The sequence below is a fragment of the Bos indicus genome, chromosome 9, assembly GCF_029378745.1.
Source record: "Bos indicus isolate NIAB-ARS_2022 breed Sahiwal x Tharparkar chromosome 9, NIAB-ARS_B.indTharparkar_mat_pri_1.0, whole genome shotgun sequence".
Taxonomy (NCBI): domain Eukaryota; kingdom Metazoa; phylum Chordata; class Mammalia; order Artiodactyla; family Bovidae; genus Bos; species Bos indicus.
In genome coordinates, this window is record NC_091768.1 from 99,298,834 (window position 1) to 99,326,589 (window position 27,756).

The window sequence follows — 27,756 nt, forward strand, 5'->3', positions numbered from 1 at the left end:
GCCGCCCCTCCCCCCGCGCCGCCGCCGCCGCCGCCGCCGCTGGCAGCGCCGCCTGAACTGAGGCGAACTCCGCCGCCAAGTGAGTGAGGAGGAGGAGGCGGCGAGGAGGAGGAGGAAGAGGAGGAGCGGAGTCAGAGCGCGGCGGCAGCGGCAGCGGAGAGGCGGCCGCGGCGGGGACCAGCCCAGAGAGACCCCGAGCCCGCGGCAGAGGCGGCGGCGGCGGCCGAGCGGGCGCGACCAGCCGAGCGAGCGAGCGAGCGGGCGGGCGAGCGGCGGCGGCGGCGGCCCGGCTCCTCCTCGTCCGGCGCCGAGCGGCCCCGCGCCCGCACTCGGCCCGCGGAGACCCGCCTCCCGCCCGCCGGCCTCGTGAGGGACGCGCCGAGCCGGCGGCCGAGGAGCGGCGGCGGCGGGCCGGGAGCGCGTCGGGCCGCGGGCGGAAAGTGCCTGCGGGGGCGGGGAGAGCGCGGCGAGCGCGCGGTCCGGCCGCCCGGGCGCCCGGCGCGGGAGCGGAGCGGAGCGGGACGCCGAGTCCCGAGCGGCCGGCGGCCGGGGCTCCCCGCCCCTCCCTCCCTCTCCGGCGGCGGCGGCGGCGGCGGGCGGAGTGAGCTGCGGAGCCTGGAATATGGTGGGGGAAATGGAAACGAAGGAGAAGCCGAAGCCCACCCCAGATTACCTGATGCAGCTGATGAACGACAAGAAGCTCATGAGCAGCCTGCCCAACTTCTGCGGGATCTTCAACCACCTCGAGCGGCTGCTGGACGAAGGTGAGTCCTGCCCGGCCCGGCCCCTCGCGGCCCGCGCCCGGGCGGCGGCCCCTCTCCCCGGGACCCGACGCCCGCCGGAGTGTGGGGAGGGCGGGAAGGTCGCGCGGCCGCCGGCGGGGGGATCGTGCGCCCGGGGCCGGGGAAGCCCGGGCGGGGCGCACGGAGGCGGCGCCGAGGCCGGGGGGCGCGGGGCGGGCGGGCCGGGGCCGCGGCTCGGGCGGGACCCGCGGGCGGGACGCTCCCCTTCTACCTCGGGCTTCCTCACCCCGGCCCGGCCCTGCGCCGCTGCCGCCCCGGCGGGTGCGCTCGGGGAGGCTGCGGGGCCGCCGGCTCCCGGCCCGGCCTCGAGCACCGCGACGGCCCCGAGCTCCGCGGGCCTCCCGGGGAGCAGCCCGGCCTCGCCCGCCTCGCGCCTCGCGGGCGCCTGAAGGACACCGGCCTCGGGGCCGCTGCCGGAGGGGCCACCCCGCCTCCGTCCCCCATCGGAGGTCCTGGCGGTTCCCCGAGTGGGGCTTGTGCTTTTGTTTTGGAAGTTTGCGCAGCTTGTAAATACTCGAGGGGACCGAGGACCGTGGGGCTGGGTGAATTAAAAGGCATCCCAGAGCCGACCGAAAGTACAGCCGCCGTAGCCGAAGGCGAGGACAAAATGACAGCGGAAAGCACTTTTCTGTCCTTTTGTTTGGGGAAGCGAGCCCCGTCGGGGAGTTTTAAGTTCACTTTCGGGGTGGGGGGTGGTGAACGCGAAATACCGCGAGGACGCGTGCGGGCGGCGTCCGACTTGGAGAGAACTTGGGCGGAGAGCTTTCCCCCGGGGCCGCGGCCGCCTCGGTGTGTAGGACAGGAAGCCGAGGCGCCCGAAAGGGCGAAGACGAAGCGAGCAAAAGTTTGCAGCAGGGCTTCGTCGGCGGAGAGCTGCGAAGAGCGAGGACCTCCGAGGACGTTCGTTCCGGCCGACTCGAAGAGGGCTCGACCGAGGTCCGCCGGCGCGGCCGGGCCGGAGTGTCCCCGTCCGGGGACGTTTCCGTGGCCGCCAGGGGAAAGGCGACGACCACGAAGGGGGTCAGTTTTGAAAATCGAGTAGCGTGGAGTTTCTTTTTTTTTCTGGTTAGAAGCATCTCCTTGAGGACTGTTCGAAGAAAACGGAAAACTGCTGCATAGCGATGAACATTGGATTGTAGGTTTTTCGCAAGGATTTTGAGAGATTTTTACAACAGACCTGGGAGAAAGGAATCTGAAGGTTGGGGAGTTGGAATGTCACGCAAGAACAAAAGACCGGAAATATCTGCGTGATAAAAGGTGGTTGAAGAAGCATCCCAGGAGCTTTGGTTACCATGAAAGTCTCAGAAACAACTCGAAAGTTAGAAAACTGTTGGATATTACTGTGTACTGTTTTTTGTTTGTGTGTGTGTGCTTATATGTTAAACATACGGCAGTAGATAGATCTCATTGAGATGAGCTTTTTGCCCCCGTAGTTGAAACAGCAAATCTGTTCATATCAAATTGTTCCGGGGAAAACTTGAGCTGTACCTTTAAGGGGTTCTGCTTTTCCTATTTGTGTTGGCATTTGAAAGATTGTGGAGGCAGAAAACTTTCTGGAATGTCAAAAAAAAAAAAAATTGTTGGAACTCTTAAATTGAGTATTTCCAATTGTGGGCGCTAAGGGGCGCCAGTTATTTTTTTTAAGCATAAGAGATGTTTGGAGCAAAATGTGTAACATTCTCAGTTACCTGACCTATATTAAATTTAGTTGAAACTTAAATCATAGGTTATTTTGTCATTCTGTGTCCGTATATATATTTGAAAACACTTCGGAACACTTTTATCACATTTCATGTGATTTCATGAATTCCACATGCGCTGTGGAAGTAATAACGCTATTTTTTCTTGGCACATTTTGATGCATTTAAAGTTTTAGTAGTATTCGTAAAAACTTTTGTTAAGCTTTTTCTTTAAGCCTAGTTGTATAGAAGAAATCCTTTATAGTCATTAAAGTGAAAATAGGCTTTGATTATATTAGGGTTAAAGTTAAGTTGAAGTCTGAATTAAAATGTTGGATTCAGTAAGACAGCATAGGAGATTATAAAAAGTTTGCAAATGTTTTCTCCTCATTTGTACTATTTGAAGTAAATAATTTGAGTTTCTCTGACTAGTTTTGAAAGATTTGTAGTGTTATGTTGGTCTGAAATCTCTAAATGGTAATTGAAGTTGGTTCTAATCTTTGGCATGATAATTTTTAATCTTCTAAATCTAGAATTCCAGTTATGTCCATTATTTCTAACAAAGGTTGGTTTGTTCGTTTCTCTCTGTTTGGAAATAGTAATCGTTTGAGTTTTAAATGTTGTAAACCACTGGTTGAGGAGGAAACAGTCTAAGTAATATGTATTTTTTATTTTTATTATGGTTTACTTCATCTCTGTCTCAGTCTCTGTTGAGTTTTAGCCTTTTCAACTCCCCAGCATAAAGAATGCTCCTGTATAGTAGCTAGGATGTTTAAAAAGGGACAGCATAATGACTAGGAAGTTTGATTGTTTTTTATCAGACCAGTACAAACAGGGAGGGAAGGGGGTTATTCCTTAGTGTGGAATAAGCTGCTTCCTGTAATTGTTAGCCTTATTATAAACTTAATTTGACTTAAAAATATTGGTTTCTGAAGTTCATCACGTTTTTATCTGTGCTGGATTGGATTTTCAATTTGGCAAGTTGTCCTTTACTCCTTTGTGGCCTATCATTGTCCAAAACAAATTAATCTACTTGTTTGTGGTTAGGAATTATAATTTCCTTTGTCCATATGATTGGCTGAGGAATTCTTTTTAAATTTATTTAAAACTAAATTTCATTTCAGTGATTAATCAAGATATTGTACTTACTGACAGTAGTTGTATCTTCTGATAATTGGAAGTTTTGAATGAGTAGCAATTTTATTTTGAAATATTTTTCAAAAGCGTTAAACAAATTTCCTGGTCAGTTTGAGAATATTTATTTGCTCGGTTACACATTGGGGATTTCTGGTTCTAGATTTTGTTTGGTTGATTAAAACTTGAATGCTTTAGAGTGAGCATTTTAATTTTATGCCAAGTTAACCTTTATATTTTGACTGTGGACTATGAACAGTCTTTTTTTGTTTACTGTGTTGGTTTTTTTGTTGTTGTGGGACAGGGTGTCAGATTTTTCTCTGAAGTAACTTTATTTAGCATGGTTGTTTTTTTAGGTTGTTGAATGCATTCTAGGTTGGACCATGAAAGACATAGCATCAGTTGATAATTCTGATACTTACTTAGTCTTCCATTGAGATAGAGACGATCACAGATAGGTTTGAGGTTTTAAAGTGTTAAACTGCTCTTCCTTTAAAGAGAAGTTTTCCACTGAACCACCGTGGGACTATCCATGGGAAAGAATAGGTTTTTTTTTGGGGGGGGGGGAACCTTCCCTTGTCGTGAAAATGAGACTTAAGCAGGAACAGTATTTGAATGCAAATTCTGTTTTAATAAAGTATTGCAATTTAGAATTGAGACAGTATAAAAGTAAAAATAAAGTCACTCCACTTAAAAATCCCAAATAGGGGAAAATGGAGATCTAGAGATATTAAAATTAGATTTTGAGTTTTCATTTTTAGGCAGATATGAAAGTTAATGTGAATATATGGTATAGTTTTTGAGGAAGGCTAGCCTAAATCTTCTTTTGTGAATAACTGAAAAAGTAGTGCATGGTTCAGAAAAAGCAAACGTGTTAGAGTTCACATTAGTGATCTGAAAAATTTGTGTTCACTTTTTCATGATCTTTTTTGGGGTTGGGGGGTGAGGAGAGATGTAAATTTTCTTTTTGACCTCAATTTATTTTTTCTCAGTTTCTTCTCCCTTTCTTACACTTCTTTTTTTTTTAAGAAATCTTGCTCAGTTTAGAATTACATGTTTTTTTTTTTTTTATTGAGAGGAATTTTGTTATATAAGTTTATTATAGTTGATTGTTTTTTTTTCCCCCCTGATGAAGCATTGTTGACAATAATCAATATCTGTGACAAACTGATTTTAAGTTGAAGTAATGAATTTGTTCTTTAGAAGCAAAGGTTGTGCTTTTGTATGCACGGACCTTTGCATTATTAGTAATGAGAAAGAAGCTAGTTTTTGTAATCAGTTTTCTCCATTACCTTTTTTTCTCCTCACCCAGGAGGTGTCAGCAGCTATAATAAGGTAATAAAGGAAATGATAATTTGTATCATGGGTCATTTATTCAACATTTATTCAATACTTTTGAAGCTTAACTTCTAGACAGTGTATATAAAATGCTTGTACATACTATGATGCAGATGATTTCTTTTTCTTAACTTTATCCAGTTTACATGATAATGTACTTGAGTTAATAGAAGTAGGTCTCTGCTAATCACATTTGCTAGTGTGTTTGGTATGAGCACCTTTTCTTAAATGGCTTTGAGAATATCAAATGAAAACAAGATAATTTTATCTTTTAATGCTTTGTACATATTTTATTCCTGTTGTTATCCCCCTACTAGTCACAATCCTGAAGTTGAAATGCATCCGTTTTTCATAAGAACAGATGGTTTTTGGCTTCCTTCTTAAGGGAAATAGATTCCTGCAACAAAAGACACGAAGTGAACCCTCCTTCCCTTTCCTGAGCATGATTCAGGTGCTCCTTTTTTGAGGCCAGTATAAGGTTTTTGTTTCGTTTTTTGACTTTTTTTTTGGGTGTTAAGGAGAATTACACCAGTATGATTATAAGGGCAACTTTTATAATCTGACTGGAACCACATTTTATTTTACTTGAGAATTTACTTTAATATACTTTGATTTATAATGATGCAGTTGTAAGTAAAACTTGGCCTTACTCTGTTGGAGATGTTGGAAGTGCTATGCTGTTGTTTTAGTTTTTGATTACTTAAAAGTTGGAGCCCACTGAGCAGTTTTCTCTTACTTACATGTCAGCTATTGTGAGATATGTAAGGATCTATTTTAGGGTCAGCGGAAGGGGTCAGTGCATGGGCCCATGTGAAGAAGTCATAGTTAAAATTATGTGCTGATTTTTTATTTACATGATTGACAGGACTTTGTCATGTGCTCTGACCCCTCTTGTTTTGACATTGACAGTTCAGTGTGAATTCTACGTGCAAAAATGTATCTCTTAATGAGAACTTTTAGGAAGTGCTTATCCCTTTTTTTGAATTGGCATTGCAGTGTTGGGACTCAAAATAGCTAGGTTGTTTGATGCCCAAGTAAGATTTTTACAGGTTTATTTTCATTTAATAGAAAGCAAAAATAGCATTAATCTTTTCATAGTGAGTACAGTTTGTTTTGTTAGTGTGACTCTGTTACGAAATTTGACTATAAATATAACCCCCCGGCCTGTGTTAGGTACTACTCTCTGTATAGTTATCAACATACTTAACATGGTAATATCATCTCTTTTTTTGTCAGTCTCTGGTTTGTAACGTCATCTCTCTCGTTTGTTTGTTAGAAATAGTTTCTTAAAAGTGGCCACCTCATAGCCTGCATATGTGCGATCTCAGGTATTTGTTGAATTAATAAATAAGTTCACAGTTTAAATTCTTTTTTCATTTCTAGTTTCTCTAAAATACAGGATTAAGCAGATGGTTTTGGGTAATTAGAAAAAAAAGGTACACGTTTTTCTTAAAAATGGTATTTTTTAGAAATTTTAAAATATTTTTTGAAGTACACGCCCTCAAGGAGCTTAATTTTATTTTACTACCATTGGTATGAATGAGAATTAGAAAGATGAAGTTGCTTTACTTAAGCAGTAGTTTCTAGCCAGTCTTATACAAAGTGGATCAGTCCATAGGCAGAGAAGATCTGTCAGTGTTCATCTCAGCTTGTGCATGTTTTGGCATTTATGGAATTACGTAGGTGAACCTTCCCTTAGTCAGTTAAGTATAAAGGCAACATTCAGCAGATAGGTATGTCTTGTACTCTGTGCAAAGCACAGTGAATATGAAAGACTTCTTTTCCCTAATGCTTTGATGTGCTCAGGATAAATAAGGACTATTTGAATGGTTTTAGTTTAGAGGAAAGCTGAGTAAACTTATGTGGCCGTTACAGTAATTTAACACAAATAGCAGGTTTTAAGACACAGGTGTTTATTGAAGCTAAGTTGAAAGTGTCATTACTTAGAAGACTGATAAATTGAAAATTTCAGTTAACTGAAATTTAATTCTCTTAAAAGGAGTCTACTTCTCTGCTTTATCCGTAACAGTGTTTAAAGTAAATCTGTCAAGAGTTTAACAAATACATAGCTTGTCGAAGTTAAGTGATTTATCCAAAATTCTTGTAATTAACAAGGTGATGACTGTACTTAATGTTCTCAACATTTCCTCAGTTTCCTGAAGCAGAAACTCATTTCAAAACCTAGCAATCCTGTCAAGTCTTAATAAAATAAACAGAATTGTGTTTATGTTCATACTGTTGTTTCATATATTTGATTCTAACCTACATATTTTTATTAAACTAAGTTTTGAGGTTGGTGAAATGATTCAGTTTACATTTAGCATTTCTTTCACATTACTTTTGTTAAAGCAGAATTTATCAACTTGAATGCTATTCAGGGAGGTTGAAGTCTCAGAAAAACATGAAAGTGCAGTTAAGTCCATGAAGCGGTCCTGTGCTACGCAGCCATGGTTGTAAGGAAGGGGTGTATGTGTTTGCATGTGTCCAAGCCTGCCTGTGTATAAAGGGAGCCATGCAGTGGATGTGAGCTGGCCTTGAAATCCTTGCGCATGGGTGCTGCAACTGTGAAGTTCAGAGCAAGCATGTTTTTCAAAGTAAAAATCTGTCTGGCCTCAGGATTAAAATGATTATGTATCAACAGTGGAAAAGGGAGTGGATATTAAATATCTTGCTTTTGACTTTAGTGCAGGACGAGTTGTTGTAAAGATGGGGCATGATCACCTGGTCATTTGCAGATTCTTGGAGGAAAAGTACGTAAGATACATATATTTATTACATTAAAAAGAAAGCACTAGTAAAAAGCAAACTTTTATGCAGTTTTTACTTGAAACTTTTCCATTAACTCAATGTCATAATATTTTACAGGGTCTGAAAATTCATTTACAAAGAGTGTTTGAAGGGGATTATACGTGGAAAAAACAGGGAGAAATATGAAACATTTCTTAGATGCAGTTGAGTGTAAGGTGTGCTAAAGTGATGCCCGAAGATGATGGAATTTCAGAGCTACCAGGGATTGTGAGGTGGGGGATGAGGTTTCATTTCACAGGTGCAGAGACCGAGTTAGGAAGCCTTGTGACTGGTCCAGATCACACAGCAGGGTGGGGGCCTTGTGGGTTGACTGCGCTACTGCCTACAAGGAACAGAGGAGGAGAACTGCTGATGCCTTGGATTGTGGACATGATGGGGGAAAAAAAAAACACATGAGGGTTTTCCTGATTCTGTGAAATGTTGGGCTTCAGCAAAATGCTGGTCATAGTTTTGGAGCTAGAATACACACACACACACACATTATTATTACACTATTACACTATTCAGTGGTAGATCTTTATGATAATTGAAGGGCTAATAATAAAGTAAACACATTTTTAGAGAATTTCAACTCATTCACTTAAACTGATTAGTAGCCAAAGGATAGAGCTTTAGCTCTTAAAATAACATGGTGCAAATAAGTCTAGTGAATATTGAGTATTGTTTCTACTCTTCATTACTGTAAATTCCTATTTTTGAAAACTACTCAAGAGGAAACTTGTGTCCGAGTTTACTGTTGTTGGGCAATTTAAATCAGGACTATACACACTTGTGTCAGTTTCAGATTAGCACAGGGCGGTTACAAGCATAGGGAGGCCACTCTGATGGCACCAAAGGCGGATGGTGATAAATCCCGTGGAAGTAGAGCCGCACTAGATGGCCCCTGCACCCTGTTCCCGAGGCCCACACCTGGAGCTTTCACTGTTTCCAGTAATGCGAGAGAATTGAGTATAAACCACCGTTACTTGCCTTTTTACGGTAATGTGTCAACTCTGATAGAATTGATAAGAAGAAATAAACATTTCAAACTAAGACCATGTGTCAGTTGCTCTGAGATTCACTGCCCCCAATCCTTTGTTAGCGTCGCTGCTGCTGTCCCCATTGTGCAGTGGTGCCCCCGGTGTTAGAGCAGGCATTCAGGTGTTGACTGTGCATGGGCCTGTGTACACGTGTGTGCCAGCATGAACATGGAAATGAATGTGTGTTTCTGTCCATATGCTAATGAGACTTAGGTCGCAAAGTGGTAACAGTTCTTTGGCTTGGGAATCTGTTCATGACTTTACAGCTAACTGATTAGTTTGGTGATCTTGGACAAGGTCTGTAACCTTTCTGAACCTTAGTTTCTAAATAGAATTATCAGCTACGCTGGTAACTTCAAAATGCTCAGAAGATGGGGAGAATATTATACGCAAGAGAATTTCTTAGGCTATAAGGCAGCAGCATCTGACTTCTGTCAACACTTTCAGGTTGTTTTTCCTAGGATGGGCAACCAGATAAGCAAGGCAGTTTGTAGAGAATGAGAGAAGAAAACAAAAAGGAGAAAGGTAAATTATCCAAATGAATATCACTAGTTTTTGTGTTCAGGAGAGTCATTCACTTCTAGCATTTTGGAAGTTCAGACACTGCTGAAGTGTCTAATAAGGATTTTTTAAGAAGTAGTTGGTATTAATAGGTGAATGGTATTATTAGTTGGTTTTTAATGAGGTGAATGGGAGGGTAAAAGATATTCCAGCAGAAGGGAAAAGTGAAGTAGTATCAAAACAGTGGTGATGTTTGATTGAAAGACTTTCATAAAAGTGTTTTTCAAGGAGGTTAGTTGAGATGACAGATGCGTCAAGAGAAGCAGTGAGAAGGAAGAGCAGGGCCAGAAAGCCAGTTTACAGCTTTATTGTGCTGGGCTCTGAACTGGGGCGAATGTTCAGGCTTTACTCTGTCCTGTAAGGAACCATTGATGACTTGGGTTGTATCAGGATGACATGATGAAATCTCTGGGGATAAACTAGCAAGAGTGTATAGAACAAATAGATTTAAGGAAGTAGACTTTGGACACTGGAGAATTAAGACAGTAGGGAATTTGGAAAGAATCTTATATTTTCTCCAGATATTTAAGAAAAAATATTTTTTGACTTTTCTGTGTTTTAGATTTTAACTTTTTAGAGTTTTTTTAAAATTGTATTTTAACTGAAAATATACATGCAAATTATTGTTTTCTTTACCTGTAAGTTACTGTATTCATATTAAAGTATTGAGAACACATGGGGCTCATGTTTTTACCTGTCAGTCCAGTTTTTGGTTACTTAGAGTTGAACTTTCATTTCTGTGTGAGTTAAAGAGAATTGAAGAAACTCTTGGTTTGGGGAATCTTGGGAATTTTTGACATAGTTTGACTTAAATTTTTATTTCAACTGTACTTACCTAATACTGTTAAATATATGTTTTATCAAGTACAGTGAAGACTTGCTGGGAACTTGACTGCTTATCATCCATTTTACTGTGTGTGTGTGTGTGTGTCTGTCGCTCACTTGTGTCCAACTCTTTTGCCACCCCATGGACTGTAGCCTGCCAGACTTCTCTGTCTGTGGCATTTCCCAGGCAAGAATGCTGGAGTGGGTTGCCATTTTCTTCTCTGGGGATCTTCCCAATCCAGGGACTGAACCCAGGTCTCCTGCATTGCAGGTAGATTCTTTATTGTCTGAGCCACCAGGGAAGCCCACACTTTAATTTATTTAAGGTAAATTAGAGATTTTGGCATTCTATCTCTAAATATTTATATATCTCTTTAAAAATTAACAAGTTTTCTACATGGTAAATTCACACTGAACAAAATGGATTAATCCTGCAATTCATGTAATAAGCAATCTGTAGTCAGATCCCCTTGTGTGCCAAGTTGGTTTGATCCTGTCGAACGCTTTGCAACCCCATGGACTGTGTAGCCTGCCAGATGCTCTGTTCGTGGAATTTCCCAGGCAAGAATACTGTAGTGGGTTGCCATTTCCTTCTCCAGGGGAACTTCCCAACTCAGGGATCGAACCCCATCCTGCATTGGCTGCGTCTTGGGCACTGCAGGCATATTTTACTGCTAAGCCACCAGAGAAGCCCCTCAGATTTCCTTTTATCTCCAGAATATTCTTTATAACTGAACTGGCTTGTGGAAATCAGAATCTGACTCAGAATCACTCAGTGAATCTGACTGTTAGAGCTTGAAGCCTTAAATCTAGAACCATCTCTCTCTCTTTTTTTAATGACACTGATGTGACTTTCTTGTTACTGAGCTTGTTCCTTTATGTCTTCTGTATCTGTTACTTTGGAATCCATCTAAGGATGGACAGGTTCAAGTATAACACCATGGGTGTCTCTTCCCCCTGGGAACCCAGTTTTGGTTCTGCCTGAGGGAACCTAGAGTATGTTCCCAATGGAAGAATTAGATAGATTCTTATTAAATAATTAATTTTTATTAAGCGTTGGTTTTCAAAGTAAAGTGTTGGTTTGCTAGCTAGCTCAAAAGATGACTAATGAATTTTTTCTGTGTTTCATGATAATTATTAAGGGCTCAAGAATCTTAATAAACTCACTGCAATTAATATTCTTTTTGATGTTCAAGTTGTCACAATTTTGGCCTGTGATAATCTTAACTGGCTTTTGTGTCTTTTGAAAATCTTCCTTGTTTGCTGGGACAGTTTGATGCCCCAAACTCCTTGCCCCACGGCTAGAATTAACCCTTTCTGCAAGGTGTTTTTTTGTTTTTTTTTTTTTAGTGGAAATGGTACTAGAGATGTGAATTTAGTCCCTGAGCATATTGGTTGCTGTCAGGGTGAGGTTACTTCCAAGCCATTGGCCATTTTCTGTGAACAGAGCTCAACAGTTAATGAGTTCATGTTTGTACTTTCAATTCAATCTTAACATTTATTTAATTTTATAATCGTATCTTTCTTTTTCTGCCAACACCAAAATAATGTGGTTTCTGACAGTGACAGAATTTCCTATTTACTTTATGCTACAATATAAAGAACATACTTTCAAAATAATATTGCTAATAATTGTAAAACTACTGAATATGTTTATAACATTTTTAATATATTTTAGACGTGTTACAAATTATAGATACAACCAGTGATCTCTTATTCTTCCAATTGATATAATTTTCTTCTTTATTTCTTTGGATTTATTCAATTTGTAATAAGTATTTTTTTCTACCAAATCTTGTTTTTGAGCTTTTGATGTTGTCAGTTATTAGCTAAGTTCTTTTGCTGTTTTACTGCTGTTTCTATTAGTTTTTACCCCATGTCCAGCAGAAATTATGGGAAAATATATTTTATAATCAGGGGTTAGTGAGTGTGTGTATTTATGGAGATATGTTCCAGAGCGATAGAGAACTTTAAGATAACCTAAAAGGAAAAAGATTGTGCTGTTCAGGTTACTGCTTTGTATCTTAAGCCTAAGGATAGAGAGAGAAGAGAACATAGCAGGCAAAGTGTTTTAATTTAGTGAATTTTTCTGAATAATGTTGGTAAAAGAATAAGGATAGGTCTAAGCTTTTAAGGTCCTATGAGTTAGAGGGAAAAAAATCCCTAGGTAGAAATTAAGTATTGAATTTTATTTTTAAGTAGTTGCAAAATCTCTACTGCAGAGTTTTTGTCCTTAGGAACTTTGGTAGTAAGAAAGTTCTGTTCCAGCAGATGGAGATATTAGTACACAAAAGACAGTGTTTAGTGATTAAAATGTGTTGAGAGATAACTGTCTTGCCAGAATAGGAAATTTTTCTTCCTTAAATTGTAAGAGAAGAGTTGTTGTTCAGGAATATGACAAATATTAGTTGCTGAATTTAATTTGGGGGTAGTACTTAAATCAGTTGTGATATTTCTTTAAAGAGTTTTTTTTTAAGAGACCATATGTTACTATGTTGACTATATAAAATATGAATGGTTTAGGACATTGGATTGATTACAGCAATATTCTGAAATATCCTCTGCCTTTACAGCTTCGTTGTTTGAATAGTTTTGGTTTGTTTTGGAAAGGGACTGTGTCAAGTCTCTTTAAACGTATTGTTTGTATGTTACCTTTGCAATTCTAAAATCTTTACCAGGCAGTTGATTTCTGTTTATTAATCTAGGTATGAAAAAAAATGTGTGCCATAGTTTACTATTACATATTGTATAAAGAGAAAGTTCTTTTGGAGATTGTAGTTTTATTATAGTAATAAAAAATTATCAGCAGTAAAAGGTAATTTTGTCTCACTTTATTATCGTTTATAGCATTCCTTATCAGCTTTTTTTGGTTGGGTGAGTATTATATATTTTGCTTTGAAATGGCTTGCAATTTTAAGTTCCTTCTTAGGAACTTTTTGATTTGTGGAAATACGTGTTTTATTATTAGTTGCTGCATTTAAATTATGTTTCTAGTTGTTATACTGAGCGTTTTTTTTTTTTTTTTTTAATTGACAAGTCAGTTGTAAAATACCATTTTTCCTTCCATTACTTGAAGTTGAACTTGGCCATGAGAGAAGAAGGATGGATATGTTTTCTTCGTTAATATTTGGAGGACCAGGAAGAAGAGGTCTACTGTGGTGCCTTTGTAGAGTGGATAATAGCTTGCATTTTACACCCCCAGCCCCACCCCCACCACTTTTGCTCTTTTTTGTTATTCCTGAAATGTAGAGAATTGAAGATGCAAACTTTTTTTTTTTTGGCCTTGTGGCATGGCTTGCAGAATTTTAGTTACTCTAACTTATATGCAGAGTACCTCCTGAGAAATGCTGGGCTGGAAGAAGCACAAGCTGGAATCAAGATTGCTGGGAGAAATATCAATAATCTCAGATATGCAGACGACACCACACTTATGGCAGAAAGTAAAGAGGAACTAAAAAAAAAAGCCTCTTGATGAAAGTGAAAGAGGAGAGTGAAAAAGTTGGCTTAAAGCTCAACATTCAGAAAACTAAGATCATGGCATCTGGTCCCATCACTTCATGGGAATTAGATGCGGAAACTGGAAAGAAACAGTGTCCGACTTTATTTTTTGGGGCTCCAAAATTACTGCAGATGTTGACTGCAGCCATAAAATTAAAAGACGCTTACTCCTTGGAGGGAAAGTTATGACCAACCTGGATAGCATATTAAAAGCAGAGACATTATTTTGCCAACAAAGGTTCATCTAGTCAAGGCTATGGTTTCTCCAGTGGTCATGTATAGATGTGAGAGTTGGACTGTGAAGAAAGCTGGACGCCGAAGAATTGATGCTTTTGAACTGTGGTGTTGGAGAAGACTCTTGAGAGTCCCTTGGACTGCAAGGAGATCCAACCAGTCCATTCTAAAGGAGATCAGTCCTGGGTGTTCTTTGGAAGGAATGATGCTGAAGCTGAAACTCCAGTTCTTTGGCCACCTCATGCGAAGAGTTGACTCATTTGAAAAGACTCTGATGCTGGGAGGGATTGGAGGCAGAAGGAGAAGGGGACGACAGAGGATGAGATGGCTGGATGGCATCACTGACTCGATGGACGTGAGTTTGAGTAAACTCCGGGAGTTGGTGATGGACAGGGAGGCCTGGCGTGCTGCGATTCATGGGGTCGAAAAGAGTCGGACATGACTGAGCGACTGAACGGAACCAGGAATTGAACCTGGGCTCTGGGATTGAATGTGCTGAGTCCTAACCACTGGAGCACCAGCAAATTCCTGAAAATGCAAAGCTTAATTCACCTTTCACAGTACGGTGCTCAGTGGTCTCTGAATCCTTGGAAAGGTGGTGCTGTGAAAGCAGAGAAGTATCCTAGCATGCTGTCTTTGAACCTTAATGTGAATTATTTTTTTGAAATAAATTATGTCATGAGCATTTTCCCCTCCCATTTTATATCATTTAACAATACGGTTTTTATGGTAACAGTTCATCTTATAGAGGTATATTATAATTTATCAACTTTTCACTATCGTACATATCATTTTGTTTTCAGGAAGCTTGAATGATGATATATCTGTGGTTTCAGAATTTTAATTCTTAACTGTTTAAGAAGCCTTAGGTTACTAAGTGTTGTAATTCTTTTATTTTTGTAATGTGGTGCTTGGAAAGCAGTGTTTTATGCTGCATTCCAGTAGGAAGTGATTGCTATTATGTGACATGCAATTTTTGAGTAATGTCAGTTGCAGATTTCACATAGTAGCTTTTAATGACAACATATTTATTTGAAGTTTTTTTATTCTGTTTGCAAATATTTGAATGCATACTATGTGTGGCATCTTAGGAAAAATACAGCAAAGCTTCAGATTCATTCCATACCTTTAAGTTGTTTGAGTAGTAGGGTAGGTCAGTCAGTTCAGTTGCTCAGTCATGTCCTACTCTTTGTGACCCCATGGACTGCAGCACGCCAGGCCTCCCTGTACATCACCAACTCCTGGAGTTTACTCAAACTCATGTCTATTGAGTCGGTGATGCCATCCAACCATCTCATCCTCTGTTGTCCCCTTCTCCTGCCTTCAATCTTTCCCAGCATCAGAGTCTTTTCTAAGGAGTCAGTTCTTTGCATCAGGTGGCCGAAGTATTGGAGTTTCAACTTCAGCATCAGTCCTTCCAGTGAATAGTCAGGATTGATTTCCTTTAGGACTGACCATGTGCAGTGATTTTGGAGCTCAAAAAAGTAGAGTCTGTCACTGTTGCCCTTGTTTTCCCATCTGTTTGTAGGGTAGAAAGAAAGTGACAGTCACTCAGATCAGATCAGATCAGATGACTCGCTCAGTCGGGTCCGACTCTTTGCGACCCCATGAATCGCAGCACCCAGGCCTCCCTGTCCATCACCAACTCCCGGAGTTTACTCAAACTCACGTCCATCGAGTCAGTGATGCCATCCAGCCATCTCATCCTCTGTCGTCCCCTTCTCCTTCTGCCTCCAATCCCTCCCAGCATCAGAGTCTTTTCAAATGAGTCAACTCTTCGCATGAGGTGGCCAAAGAACTGGAGTTTCAGCTTCAGCATCATTCCTTCCAAAGAACACCCAGGACTGATCTCCTTTAGAATGGACTGGTTGGATCTCCCTGCAGTCCAAGGGACTCTCAAGAGTCTTCTCCAACACCACAGTTCAAAAGCATCAATTCTTTGGCACTCAGCCTTCTTCACAATCCAACTCTCACATCTATACATGACCACTGGAAAAACCATAGCCTTGACTAGACGGACCTTTGTTGGCAAAGTAATGTCTCTGCTTTTGAATATGCTATCCAGCTTGGTCATAACTTTCCTTCCAAGGAGTAAGCGTCTTTGAATTTCATGGCTGCAGTCACCATCTGCAGTGATTTTGGAGCCCAGAAAAATAAAGTCTGACAGTTTCCACTGTTTCCCCATCTATTTCCCATGAAGTGATGGGACCAGATGCTATGATCTTCGTTTTCTGAATGTTGAGCTTTAAGCCCACTCTTTCACTCTCCACTTTCACTTTCATCAAGAGGCTTTTTAGTTCCTCTTCACTTTCTGCCATAAGTGTGGTGTCGTCTGCATATCTGAGGTTATTGATATTTCTCCCAGCAATCTTGATTCCAGTTTGTGCTTCTTCCAGCCCACCGTTTCTCATGATGTACTCTGCATATAAGTTAAATAAACAGGGTGACAATATATAGCCTTGATGAACTCCTTTTCCTATTTGGAACCAGTCTGTTGTTCCATGTCCAGTTCTAACTTGCTTCCTGACCTGCATACAAATTTCTCAAGAGGCAGATCAGGTGGTCTGGTATTCCCATCTCTTTCAGAATTTTCCACAGTTGATTGTGATCCACACAGTCAAAGGCTTTGGCATAGTCAATAAAGCAGAAATAGATGTTTTTCTGGAACTCTCTTGCTTTTTCCATGATCCAGCGGATGTTGGCAATTTGATCTCTGGTTCCTCTGCCTTTTCTAAAACCAGCTTGAACATCAGGAAGTTCACGGTTCACATATTGATGAGAGTCGTTCAGTCGTGTCTTATTCTTTGTGACCCCATGGACTATAGAGTCCATGGAATTCTCCAGGCCAGAATACTGGAATGGATAGCCTTTCCTTTCTCCACAGGATCTTCCTAACCCAGGGAATGAACCCAGGTCTCCCACATTGCAGGCGGATTCTTTACCAGCTGAGCCACAAGAGAAGCCCCTTTGTAGGGTAGGTAGCATGAAATAAAAGTAATAAAATTGGAACTTGCGCAGCCGTCCAGTGGTTAAGACTTTGTCCTTCCACTTCAGGGAGCATGGGATTGATCCCTGCTTAGGGAACTAAGATCCTGTAAGCCTCACAGCCCATCTCCCCCACCTTAAAAAAAAAAAAAAATAATATAAAGTCATATAAACAAGAGAGGACTAAAGATTGTTGTTAAAGAGGTAGCTAGGACATGCCAAGTAGGATCACTTCTCCACCGTAGATAAGCTTAAGTGCCTGGAGTTTAGCTTCTGTCCTGTTGATAGTGAAGGGGCTTCCCTGGTGGCTCAGAGGTTAAAGCGTCTGCCTCCAATGCTGGAGACCCGGGTTTGATCCCTGGGTCGGGAAGATCCCCTGGAGAAGGAAATGGTAACCCACTCCAGTATTCTTGCCTGGAAAATCCCATGGACAGAGGCTACAGTCCATGGGGTTGCAAAGAGTTGGACACAACTGAGCGACTTCACTTAGTGTTTAGCTTCTGTCCTGTTGATAGTGAGAGACCCATTTAAGGCTTTTTCCTTTTATATCTTACTCTTAGGATTTTTTCTTCTCTTTTATATGTCTCCGTATTTATGTTCAGTGTGTATTAATGTGATAGATTGCTATGCTTGCTGCATGTTTTCATATTCTTGAATTTACCCCTTTCCCACCCCTATTCCAGTATTTTGCCACTTCAGTTCAGTCACTCAGTTGTGTCTTTGCAACCCTGTGGACTGCAGCACACCAGGTTTCCCTGACCATCACCAGTTCTCGGAGCTTACTCAGACTCATGTCCATGGAGTCATTGATGCCATCCGACCATCTCATCTTCTGTTGTCTCCTTCTCCTCCTGCCTTCAATCTTTCCTCAGCATCAGGGTCTTTTCAGATGAGTCAATTCTTCTCATCAGGTGGCCAAAGTATTGGAGTTTCAGCTTCAGCATCAGTCCTTCCAATGACTGTTCAGGACTGATTTCCTTCAGGATTGACTGGTTTGATCTCTCTGCAGTCCAAGGCACTCTCAAGAGTCTTCTCCAACACCACAGTTCAAAAGCATCAATTCTTCGGCACTCAGCTTTCTTTGTAGTCCAACTCTCACATCCATACGTGACTACTGGAAAAACCATAGCTTTGACTAGATGGACGTTTATTGACAAAGTAATGTCTTTGCTTTTTAATATGCTGTCTAGGTTGGTCACAGCTTTTCTTCCAAAGAGCAAGCGTCTTTGAATTTCATGGCTGCAGTCACCATCTGCAGTGATTTTGGAGCTCAGAAAAATAAAGTCAGCCACTGTTTCCCCATCTATTTGCCATGAAGTGATGGGACTGGATGCCATGATCTTAGTTTTTTGAATGTTGAGTTTTAAGCCAGATTTTTCACTCTCCACTTTCACTGTCATCAAGAGGCGCTTTAGTTCCTCTTCACTTTCTGCCGTAAGGGTGTTGTCATCTGCATATCTGAATTTATTGATATTTCTCCAAGCAATCTTGATTCCAGCTTGTGCTTCATCCAGCCCAACATTTCTCATGATGTACTCTGCATGTAAGTTAAATAAGCAGGGTGACAATACACAGCCTTGACGTACTCTTTTCCCAATTTGGAACCAGTCTGTTGTTCCATGTCCAGTTAGAACTGTTTCTTCTTGACCTGCGTACAGATTTCTCAGGAGGCAGTTCAGGTGGTCTGGTATTCCCATCTCTTTAAGAATTTTCCACAGTTTGTTGTGATCCACATAGTCAAAGGCTTTGGCATAATCAATAAAGCAGAAGTAGATGTTTTTCTGGAACTTGGTTACTTTTTCAATGATCCAGCGGATGTTGGCTGTTTTATCTCAGGTTCGTCTGCCTTTTCTAAATCCAGCTTGAACATCTGGAAGTTCATAGTTTGTGTACTATTGAAGCCTGGCTTGGAGAATTTTGAGCATCACTTTGCTAGTGTGTGAGATGAGTACAATTGTGCAGTAGTTTGAACATTCTTTGGAATTGCCTTTCTCTGGGATTGGAATGAAAACTGACTTTTTCCAGTCCTGGACCATTGCTGAGTTTTCCAAATTTTTCTGGCATATTGAGTGCAGCACTTTCACAGCATCATCTTTTAGGGTTTGAAATAGCTCAGCTGGAATTCCATCATTTCCACTAGCTTTGTTTGTAGTGATGCTTCCTAAGGCCCACTTGACTTCGCTTTCTAGCATGTCTGGCTCTAGGTGAGTGATCACACTCTTGTCATTATCTGGGTCACGAAGATTTTTTTTGTAGAGTTCTTCTGTGTATTGTTGCCACCTCTTAGTATCTCTTGCTTCTGTTAGGTCCATACCATTTCTGACCTTGAGTGTGCTCATCTTTGCATGAAATGTTCCCTTGGTATCTCTAATTTTCTTGAAGAGATCTCTAGGCTTTCCCTTTCTATTGTTTTCCTCTATTTCTTTGCATTGATCATGGAGGAAGGCTTTCTTATCTCTCCTTGTTAGTCTTTGGAACTCTGCATTATATTTTTCCTTTTCTCCTTTGCCTTTTGCTTCTTTTCTTTTCATAAGTGTTTTTTTGTAAGGCCTCCTCAGACAACCATTTTGCCTTTCTTTTTCTTGGGGATGGTCTTGATCGCTGCCTCCTGTACAATGTCATGAACCTCTCTGTCCATCATTCTTCAGGCACTCTATGTCTATCAGATCTAATCCCTTGAATCTATTTCTCACTTCCACTGTGTAATCGTAAGGGATTTGATTTAAGTCATATCTGAATGGTTTAGTGGTTTTCCCTACTTTCTTCAATTTAAGTCTGAATTTGGCAATAAGGAGTTCATGATCTGAGCCACAGTCAGCTCCTGGTCTTGTTTTTGCTGACTGTATAGAGCTTCTCCATCTTTGGCTACAAAGAATATAATTAGTCTGATTTCAGTATTGACCATCTGTTGATGCCCATGTGTATAGTCTTCTCTTGTGTGTTTTGTGGTTTTTTGCCACTTCTTTTTTTAATCTGTGCACACCTGCTTTGGCTTTTTGTTTTGTTTCATTTGGATTTACTTACCTTTCTATTATGATGCCTTTTAGTTACTGTGTGTGTGTCCGTTGGTTATTGTTTTAGAGTTAGGTGCAGGGAGGAGAAGGACATCTGGATTAGTGAATGTGTGGCTTCTAGAATGGTGAGTTTCAGCTGTGTGCTAAAGGTGAGTTGCTAGCCTATCTTGGTCTGCCTGTGTGGTAGGGGCTTCCCTTATGTCTGGTTTTCATTGGTCTCCATTTGCTTGGCTGTAATGGCTTGAGAGATTGCACTCTCATGTTGGAGGGGAGATGTAGAAGATATGCTAATTTAATTGTGGTTTGTGAGAGGCTTTAGGAAAGTGTTTTTGAGGCCTGTTTCTTGTAATGCTGGCTTCTTCAGGTGGTCTGAGAATAGAAGGGTTCTGTAGTCGAAGAAGTGCTACATATTCTTTTGTGAATTCAGTATGTGTTGATACATTAAATATACAGGACCTGCAACCAAGAATTTTCTGAAATTGGGTAAAAGAATGCTTGTTTTTTTTTTTTCTTCTTGGAACAAACAGTCTGAGGATATATTATGGGAAATACTAGAAAGAGGATTATAAAGACCTGTGTATCTGGAGAGAGGAAAGTTTACATAATAATTGTTTGGGAATCTTGATTTTGAATGAGAATGCTGATTCAAGTCAGATCAAAGTACCCTTTGAAAAGACAGTTAAACTTCATTCAGTTTGGGACTATTTCAGATTCCATCTTGAAGCAAGAAAAGTGTCCTTTCTGGCTTTATATAACAACTGAGACAGAGGATTTCAATAGTGAATTTTATTTGAATCAATGTATGTTACTTCAGTAACAATGTAGATATGGTATTTAAAAAAACTAAAGTCCTGAAAGTAAAAACAGAATTTTGACAATTTAAATAACAGAGTAAAACATGTTTTGAAATAGATATGCATATAGAAATATGTTGGTGTACTAATATAAGACTGGCTCAAGTGTAAAATTTTTAAATTTGGAAAGTATTGAATTTTAAGGTGAAGAAGAAGTGTTACATTTTGAAAAGAAAAATACTTGGATTGTTTAATGAACATTGAGATGCAGTGATGTAACAGTTTTTTGAGGTCTGTGAATCAGTAACCTGTTGAGTGTTTTCCGGGACTTCAGGTTTAATTTACGGGTATAAGATGGTCCCTCGCTCTGTTGTTTCAGTAGTTACTCAGTCTTATAAAAATGACGTTTTGATGACGTTTATAGTTTGCAGCAGCCTTTCCAAAGGGGGAAATACAAGGGTTGGATTTCATTTGGAAGGCCTGAAGGATTTTTATTTAAAAAAGTTTGTCCTTGTTCAAAGAAAAACACTATTATTCAGATTTTAAAGCTGAAATGAATATTAGAGATCACAGTTCCATCTTTTCATAGTATAGTATGTAAATACATTTCATTAAAGGATATGAAGACATTTGACAGACTAGAAACTACTGGTTTCAGAAGTGATAGCTCATTTGGCTCTTGCGGCAGAAGTATATCTCTCTAAGTTATGTTAAGTTACATTACTGGCCAGAAGGTACTTTTGGGCCTGATCCCCTCCATGGAGAATTATATCAGGACTGATAATTTGCATAAGGTGACTCCCTTCTGATGTGAGTAGTCTGAATTATTTTAAATTTTATTTTAGTACTTGAAATACCTGCCTACTGCGTTTTAGCTTTTCCTCTAAAGAGTCAAGCCAAGCATCTCACGCACAGCGTTGTTGTCGTTAAACTGGTGTTAAGTCGGAAGGTTCTCTTGTTTGCTGTGGTCTCCTTCAGCATTTTCTTGCAGGCGAACCTCGGTCTGGGAACAGTTTAATGTGTATTTCCATCAGAACTTTCACTGTCCATGTTTTATACAAATCTTTTAAAGTCATTTGTTAAAGGTATTCCCCCTCGCTGTTCCCCCCACCCCGCCTTTCATTATAGATCATGTGTCTTTTGAACAATGTGATAAAGTCCAAGATAGAGATAAGGGAAAGTGAGAAAGCCATGTGGTATGTTCTGAATACTCAGTTCAGATTCGCTGTCATTGCTATGCTAATACTTAAGAGCATCTGCATTGATGTTCTGTAGAGGTTAAAAGAGGTGTCTGTAAGAAACTTTGTCTTAAGTTAAAGACCTAAAGGGTAAGCCAGTAGAGGGATGGATAAATGGATCAGTTAGAGAATGCTGGTAATGAAGGAAGGTGAAAGTAAGATCTGAGCTAGAAAATCCTAGGCTTCTGTCTAGGTTATAAGAAAATGTACAGTTGTCCCTTGAGCGATACAGTTGTGAATTCCACGGGACATTTACGTGGACATTTTTCAACAGTAGATACTACAGTATGGTGAAGTCCATGGGTGACTGAATCCACAGTTGTGGAGAAACTGGATGTGGAGGGCCAACGTAGGCTAATACTGGCTTACTCATCTCTCTGTTCAAGGGTCAGTTTTGTTTATTTTACAGAGTGGTAGGGGGTGTGAGAAGTTAAAATCTTTCACTTTGTAAATTGAGTCTCTTTTGATTGTTAACGTTATTTGTTGAATAGCAAGTATATATAGCCTGACAGTATAAAAGTGAACCAGAACAAATGGTATAAATATGAACCAGAAAAGGTATATATCTTAAATTTGTAAATGTTTCTTAAAAAGAGACATACTTTGTTATGTACACATACATATATATTTATATAATAACTGAAATGAAAGCTTCATGAAATAATTTTTATTACCTGTGGTATAAAGTAGTATTTTTGTGTTCTATTCCATTAAAAAGATACTGGTTTTGACTAATACTATAAATTTAGTGGATTGTGATCTGTGTGATTTTAGGAAAACTTAAGTTGACTCCTGCTGTAATTTAGTTTTCAGTACACTTAAAAAAAAATCTAGTACTTTGCTGGAGATACAAAGATGAATAAGACATAGTCCAGTTTTTAAGGAGACATACAATGGAATGGAGATAGACATGAACTGAGAAGTGCAGTACAACGCTTTAACTGCTGAGGCAAAGGTACGCACAGGTTAAGATGGAAAGGGACCACGTTTCCTAGCAGGAAAATGAAAATTTTTTCTAGGTTCACATTGTGTGTGCGTGTGTGCTAATTTGCTCAGTCCTGTCCAATTCATTGTGACCCCATGGGCTGTAGTCTCTGCCAGGCTCCTCTGTCCATGGAATTCTCCAGGCAAGAATACTGGAGTGGGTTGCCAGGCCCTCGTCCAGGGGATCTTTCTGACCCAGGGATTGAACCCGGGTCTCTTACATCTCCTGCGTTGGCAGATGCAGTTATGTCCCCACCACTGAGCCACCTGAAAGCCAGGTTCACTACGTATGATCTGATAATCTCTCTTACTACAAGCTTCACTTAATGTGAAATTGAGTTCTGTTTTTTCCCTGTAAATTCTAAAATGAATACTGTCAAATTAACTTGAAAATAAGAAATTTCTGAACTTTTGGTGTACAGGCCAAGTTTGTAAATGTTAGTTTTATAGGTAATATTTAAAAAAAATTTAAATCTCACAAGTGAGTAGTATTGTTGTCCTAAATATGACATGGTAATTGTAATGCCATTATTTTGGAAACATTTTTATTTTTTTCCTTTGAAGTTTATGTTGTGACTTATTAAGAAGGTAAAGTTAGATAGAAGGGTTCTATAAACAGATATATCTTATAAATTATCTCTGACCATTGGTTATTTGCCCAGATAGTGGAAGTTAAACTACAATACAAACCATGAACTTTTAAATGATAGGGTAAAGATAGATACTTAATTATCCAACACTTAAAAAACCATTTTGTCTCTGTATTGGAATTTGAAAATATTCTGTATATTGACTTTTGTGGTTAATTTTTGCAATAACATTGATTGTAAAAGTTAGGAAATTGGTTGCCTTTTATTTTAAAAAACTGAAACCACGGCATTTCTGTAGAATTGTGCTGTTTTTGTGGGTTACACGGCTGTTTTGCATCCTTCGTGAGTGACAGGCTACTGCACCTGGTTGAGGGCGCTAGTGTCTATGGGGCTGTGGTGGTTGCCTTAGGATGAATTCGCTGTTAGCAGTGAAAAATGTTTTCCTTACAGTTCTTGTGCAGCAGGCCATGGAGTAAAGCACATTTTTATAATAAAGGTGATGAATTTAATCGCAGACTGACAGCCAAATGGAAATTGCAGACCTTGATACTGGGAGAAAATTGCCTATAAAGCAACTCTTGAGAGAACAGGCTTTAAATTTATCCACCCATTTCGACATTGAGGAGAACATAGGAATCACAGGATATTTTGCTTGGTCTGTTTAGTTCAGATGAATGACACTTGAGTGTTCTGTAAGAGTTAGAGATAGTTGGTTTAAAGTTGCTTATGCTTTATACATAAAGCCTTTAACACATTTTTGTATTTTATTAAAATTCTAAAATATTGCTGCCTTTTTGTATAACAGCACATTGCTAAGAAAGTGAAGTCGCTCAGTTGTGTCTGACTCTTTGCGACCCCATGAACTGTAGCCCACCAGGCTCCTCCGTCCATGGGATTTTCCAGGCAAGAATACTGGAGTGGGGTTGCCATTTTTTTCTCCAGGGGATCTTCCTGACCCAGGGATGGAACCTCGGTCTCCTGCGTTGCAGGCAGATAATTTATAGTCTGAGCCACTAAGAAAGCCCGCACATTGCTGAGCGTAATGAATTGAAATCCATTCACCACACTTCCTGTCATGTGCCATGTAATTCATATTTCGGCCATTTATATGGTGGAGCACAGTCTTAAAGGATGCAGAAAAATATGGGTTTATAAGTAACGTCGGGCCTCTCTGGTGGCTCAGTAAAGAATTTGCCTGCAGTGTGGGAGACCTGGGTTGGGAAGACCCCTGGAGGAGGGCATAGGAACCCACTCCAGTATTCTTGCCTGGAGAATCCCCATGGACAGGGGAGCCTGGCGGGCTGCAGTCCAAGGGGTCGCAAAGAGTCGGACATGACTGAGTAACTAAGCACATAAGTAACATTGAATTGATAAAATGTCTCTCATATAAACTGTCAGTCTTTACTATTTTATATTTAAACAGCTTATATTATAAAATTTAAGCACAGGATGGTAGAATTTGTATTATGGGAAATCTGGACTTTGTCATTTTTTAAGTAATTAATGATTGTCATTTCTTAGGAATAGCTTAACCCTTGATCCAACATGCAGTATTTAGAGTGTTTAACCTTGAATCTTGGTTTTATTGTTGCATGTATTTTGAGGTGTGCTTTCCCCCCATCGTACACATATTGTTAACAGATATGTGTCCAAATTTAGAGAATTATTTGTACTATTGAAGAGTGAGAGGCCTGTCAGAGGATGGTAAATGTTTAGAATGTAAAAGGCCACTGGAAAATATAAAAGTATTTCTTAATATACTTATGGAAATCACTGGGTTCCAGAAGGAAATAAGAATTACCTCTAGGAGGTTATAAAATTTTGCTTGGTTACACAACCCTGTTCTGATAGATTTTATTTTCTGGATAGTATGGTACATTATATTGTAAGAGTCTAGCTGTAATAAGTGTGTGTTCTCTTTGTGTGTGTGTGTGTAGCAGAGTTTTATTCAAGTATGCAAAGGGACAGAGAGGCTTCTGACATGGACATCAGAAAGGGGATGGAGGGCGTCCCCCTCACTGTAGTCTTATCAGTGTGTTCTCTTTAGGTATAGAATTATGGAAGTGTTTACTTTTAAAGTAAATACGGAAATTTAATATATTTTGGTAGAGCAAGAATAGAAGGAAGAAAAAAGTCTTAGAAATTTTGTTTTTAGACAACAACTTACTAAAGTTGTGCAGATGAGACTGAGGGTAAGAAAACAAGAAATAAGAGTATTGTTTTTTCTTATTAAAACAAGTACCAGCAAGTGTGTCTTTGCCATTGGACGTAGTTTCATTTAAATTACTTTAGTGGTAGATTGATTGTAATAACATCCGTATGAGAAGTAAGCTTCCATGAATGTTGAAGGCGGTAGAGTCCTTAACCATCTCGGAAGTTTGCAAAGTTTAAAATAAATCAACTTCTCTCTTCTCTTACCTGTGATGTATGCTTGATCTTTGGTTTATTTGGTGGAAGTAAACTGTGATAGACCCTAAAGATAGTATTTGTGCTATACGTTTGTGAGAGAAATATTAAGTATTTTAACTCTTATTCTCCTGGTCCAGTAAATTAGTATACGGAAAACTGCATTTTCAGTTTCAGAAAAAAACTGTAAAGTTTCATGCACTTAACATACAGGATAAAGTTAGAATAAGGTATATGGACCATATATAACTTGTGTACGTATATAATATGTTTGTTGATAGAGTTCAAAAATATATTTTGTACATATAATATTTGTATATAAAAATATAATGTATGTATATGACATATATGACTGTAATGATATGTAAGCCTTGTGTGTGTATCTGCCCACATGTGTGATATGTGTGTACGTACCTGTACACTTAGAGTACTTCTTTGAAACTGTACTATTTGTCTGTAGTAGGTTGAGTGTAATTAGTTGTAAGCTGACATTGAATTCCTTTTCCATAGACACTGATGGTGGTTTATTTTTTAAAAAGGCTTTTGTTTGTCTTACTGCTGTGCTTCCATTCACATATAAATCTATTATTGTGATGAAGGTAGTCGCAGTTTAGCTCAAGATTATCTATTACTGTGATAAAGGTAGCCACGACTTAGTTCAAGATTGTCTATGTCAGAGTCTGAAACACCTGAGGCATCGAAGATTATGAGTTCCAGGTGGATTTTAGAATTGCATGTTTAAAGAGTCCTATCACTGAATTAGTTCAACGTTGCAGGTTTGCCAGTGGAGTGAAGGAAGGTGAGTGTCCACAGGAACATTGTGGTTTCAAGACGGCAGTGTAAGATACCATCCTTTTATGTTGTGCTGTTTCTGTGTAGATGACTATTTTAAGGTATTAAGTTGTAGTTACATAAAGATATATTACAAACTAGAATATCTCCTCAACTTCCTTCCCTCAAATTATTCATTTGATGTTAAAATAATCTTAAAGCTCTTGCTGCTGCTGCTAAGTCACTTCAGTCATGTCCGACTCTGTGCTACCCCATCGACAGCAGCCCACCAGGCTCCCCTGTCCCTGGGATTCTCCAGGCAAGAACACTGGAGTGGGTTGCCATTTCCTTCTCCAGTGCATGAAAGTGAAAAGTAAAAGTAAAGTTGCTCAGTCATGTCTGACTCTTTGTGACCCCATGGACTGCAGCCTACCAGGCTCTTCCATCCATGGGATTTTCCAGGCAAGAGTACTGGAGTGGGGTGCCATGGTTAAACCTAAGCAAGTCAGATCCTGGAGCAAAACCTTTTTTAAAGACAGTATTGTGGGAAAGGTGCTGTAGAGGACGGTCACTCCCAAGTATTCAAGAGTCATTTTTATAAGCCAAGTGTACTGTGGGGTTTGTATTCGAGTAGTTTGTAAGATTTTCCAATTATATGTTTCACTATTTGAGGATCAGATCAGATCAGATTAGTCGCTCAGTTGTGTCTGACTCTTTGCGATCCCATGAATCGCAGCACGCCAGGCCTCCCTGTCCATCACCAACTCCCGGAGTTCACTCAGACTCACGTCCATCGAGTCAGTGATGCCATCCAGCCATCTCATCCTCTGTCGTCCCCTTCTCCTCCTGCCCCCAATCCCTCCCAGCATCAGAGTCTTTTCCAGTGAGTCAACTCTTCACATGAGGTGGCCAAAGTCCTTGAGTTTCAGCTTTAGCATCATTCCTTCCAAAGAAATCCCAGGGCTGATCTCCTTCAGAATGGACTGGTTGGATCTCCTTGCAGTCCAAGGGACTCTCAAGAGTCTTCTCCAACACCACAGTTCAAAAGCATCAATTCTTCGGCGCTCAGCTTTCT

At 40.2% G+C, this 27,756-nt stretch overlaps 1 protein-coding gene across 11 annotated transcripts in view; it reads left to right on the forward strand.

Annotated features, from left to right (window-relative positions):
- Positions 1–433: 433 nt before the first annotated feature.
- The window catches only part of QKI (QKI, KH domain containing RNA binding), a 160,336-nt gene continuing 133,013 nt past the window's right edge, over positions 434–27,756 (forward strand). For 2 of the 11 annotated variants that reach the window (XM_070796497.1, XM_070796498.1), the window contains exon 1: positions 453–764. In XM_070796497.1, coding sequence (XP_070652598.1) covers positions 623–764 — 142 coding nt within the window. In that variant the 5' untranslated portion in view covers positions 453–622. Of the gene's footprint in view, positions 765–1,528; positions 2,061–27,756 lie in introns of those variants that run through there. The other 9 variants (XM_070796490.1, XM_070796491.1, XR_011568563.1 and 6 more) reach the window with 7 other exon arrangements.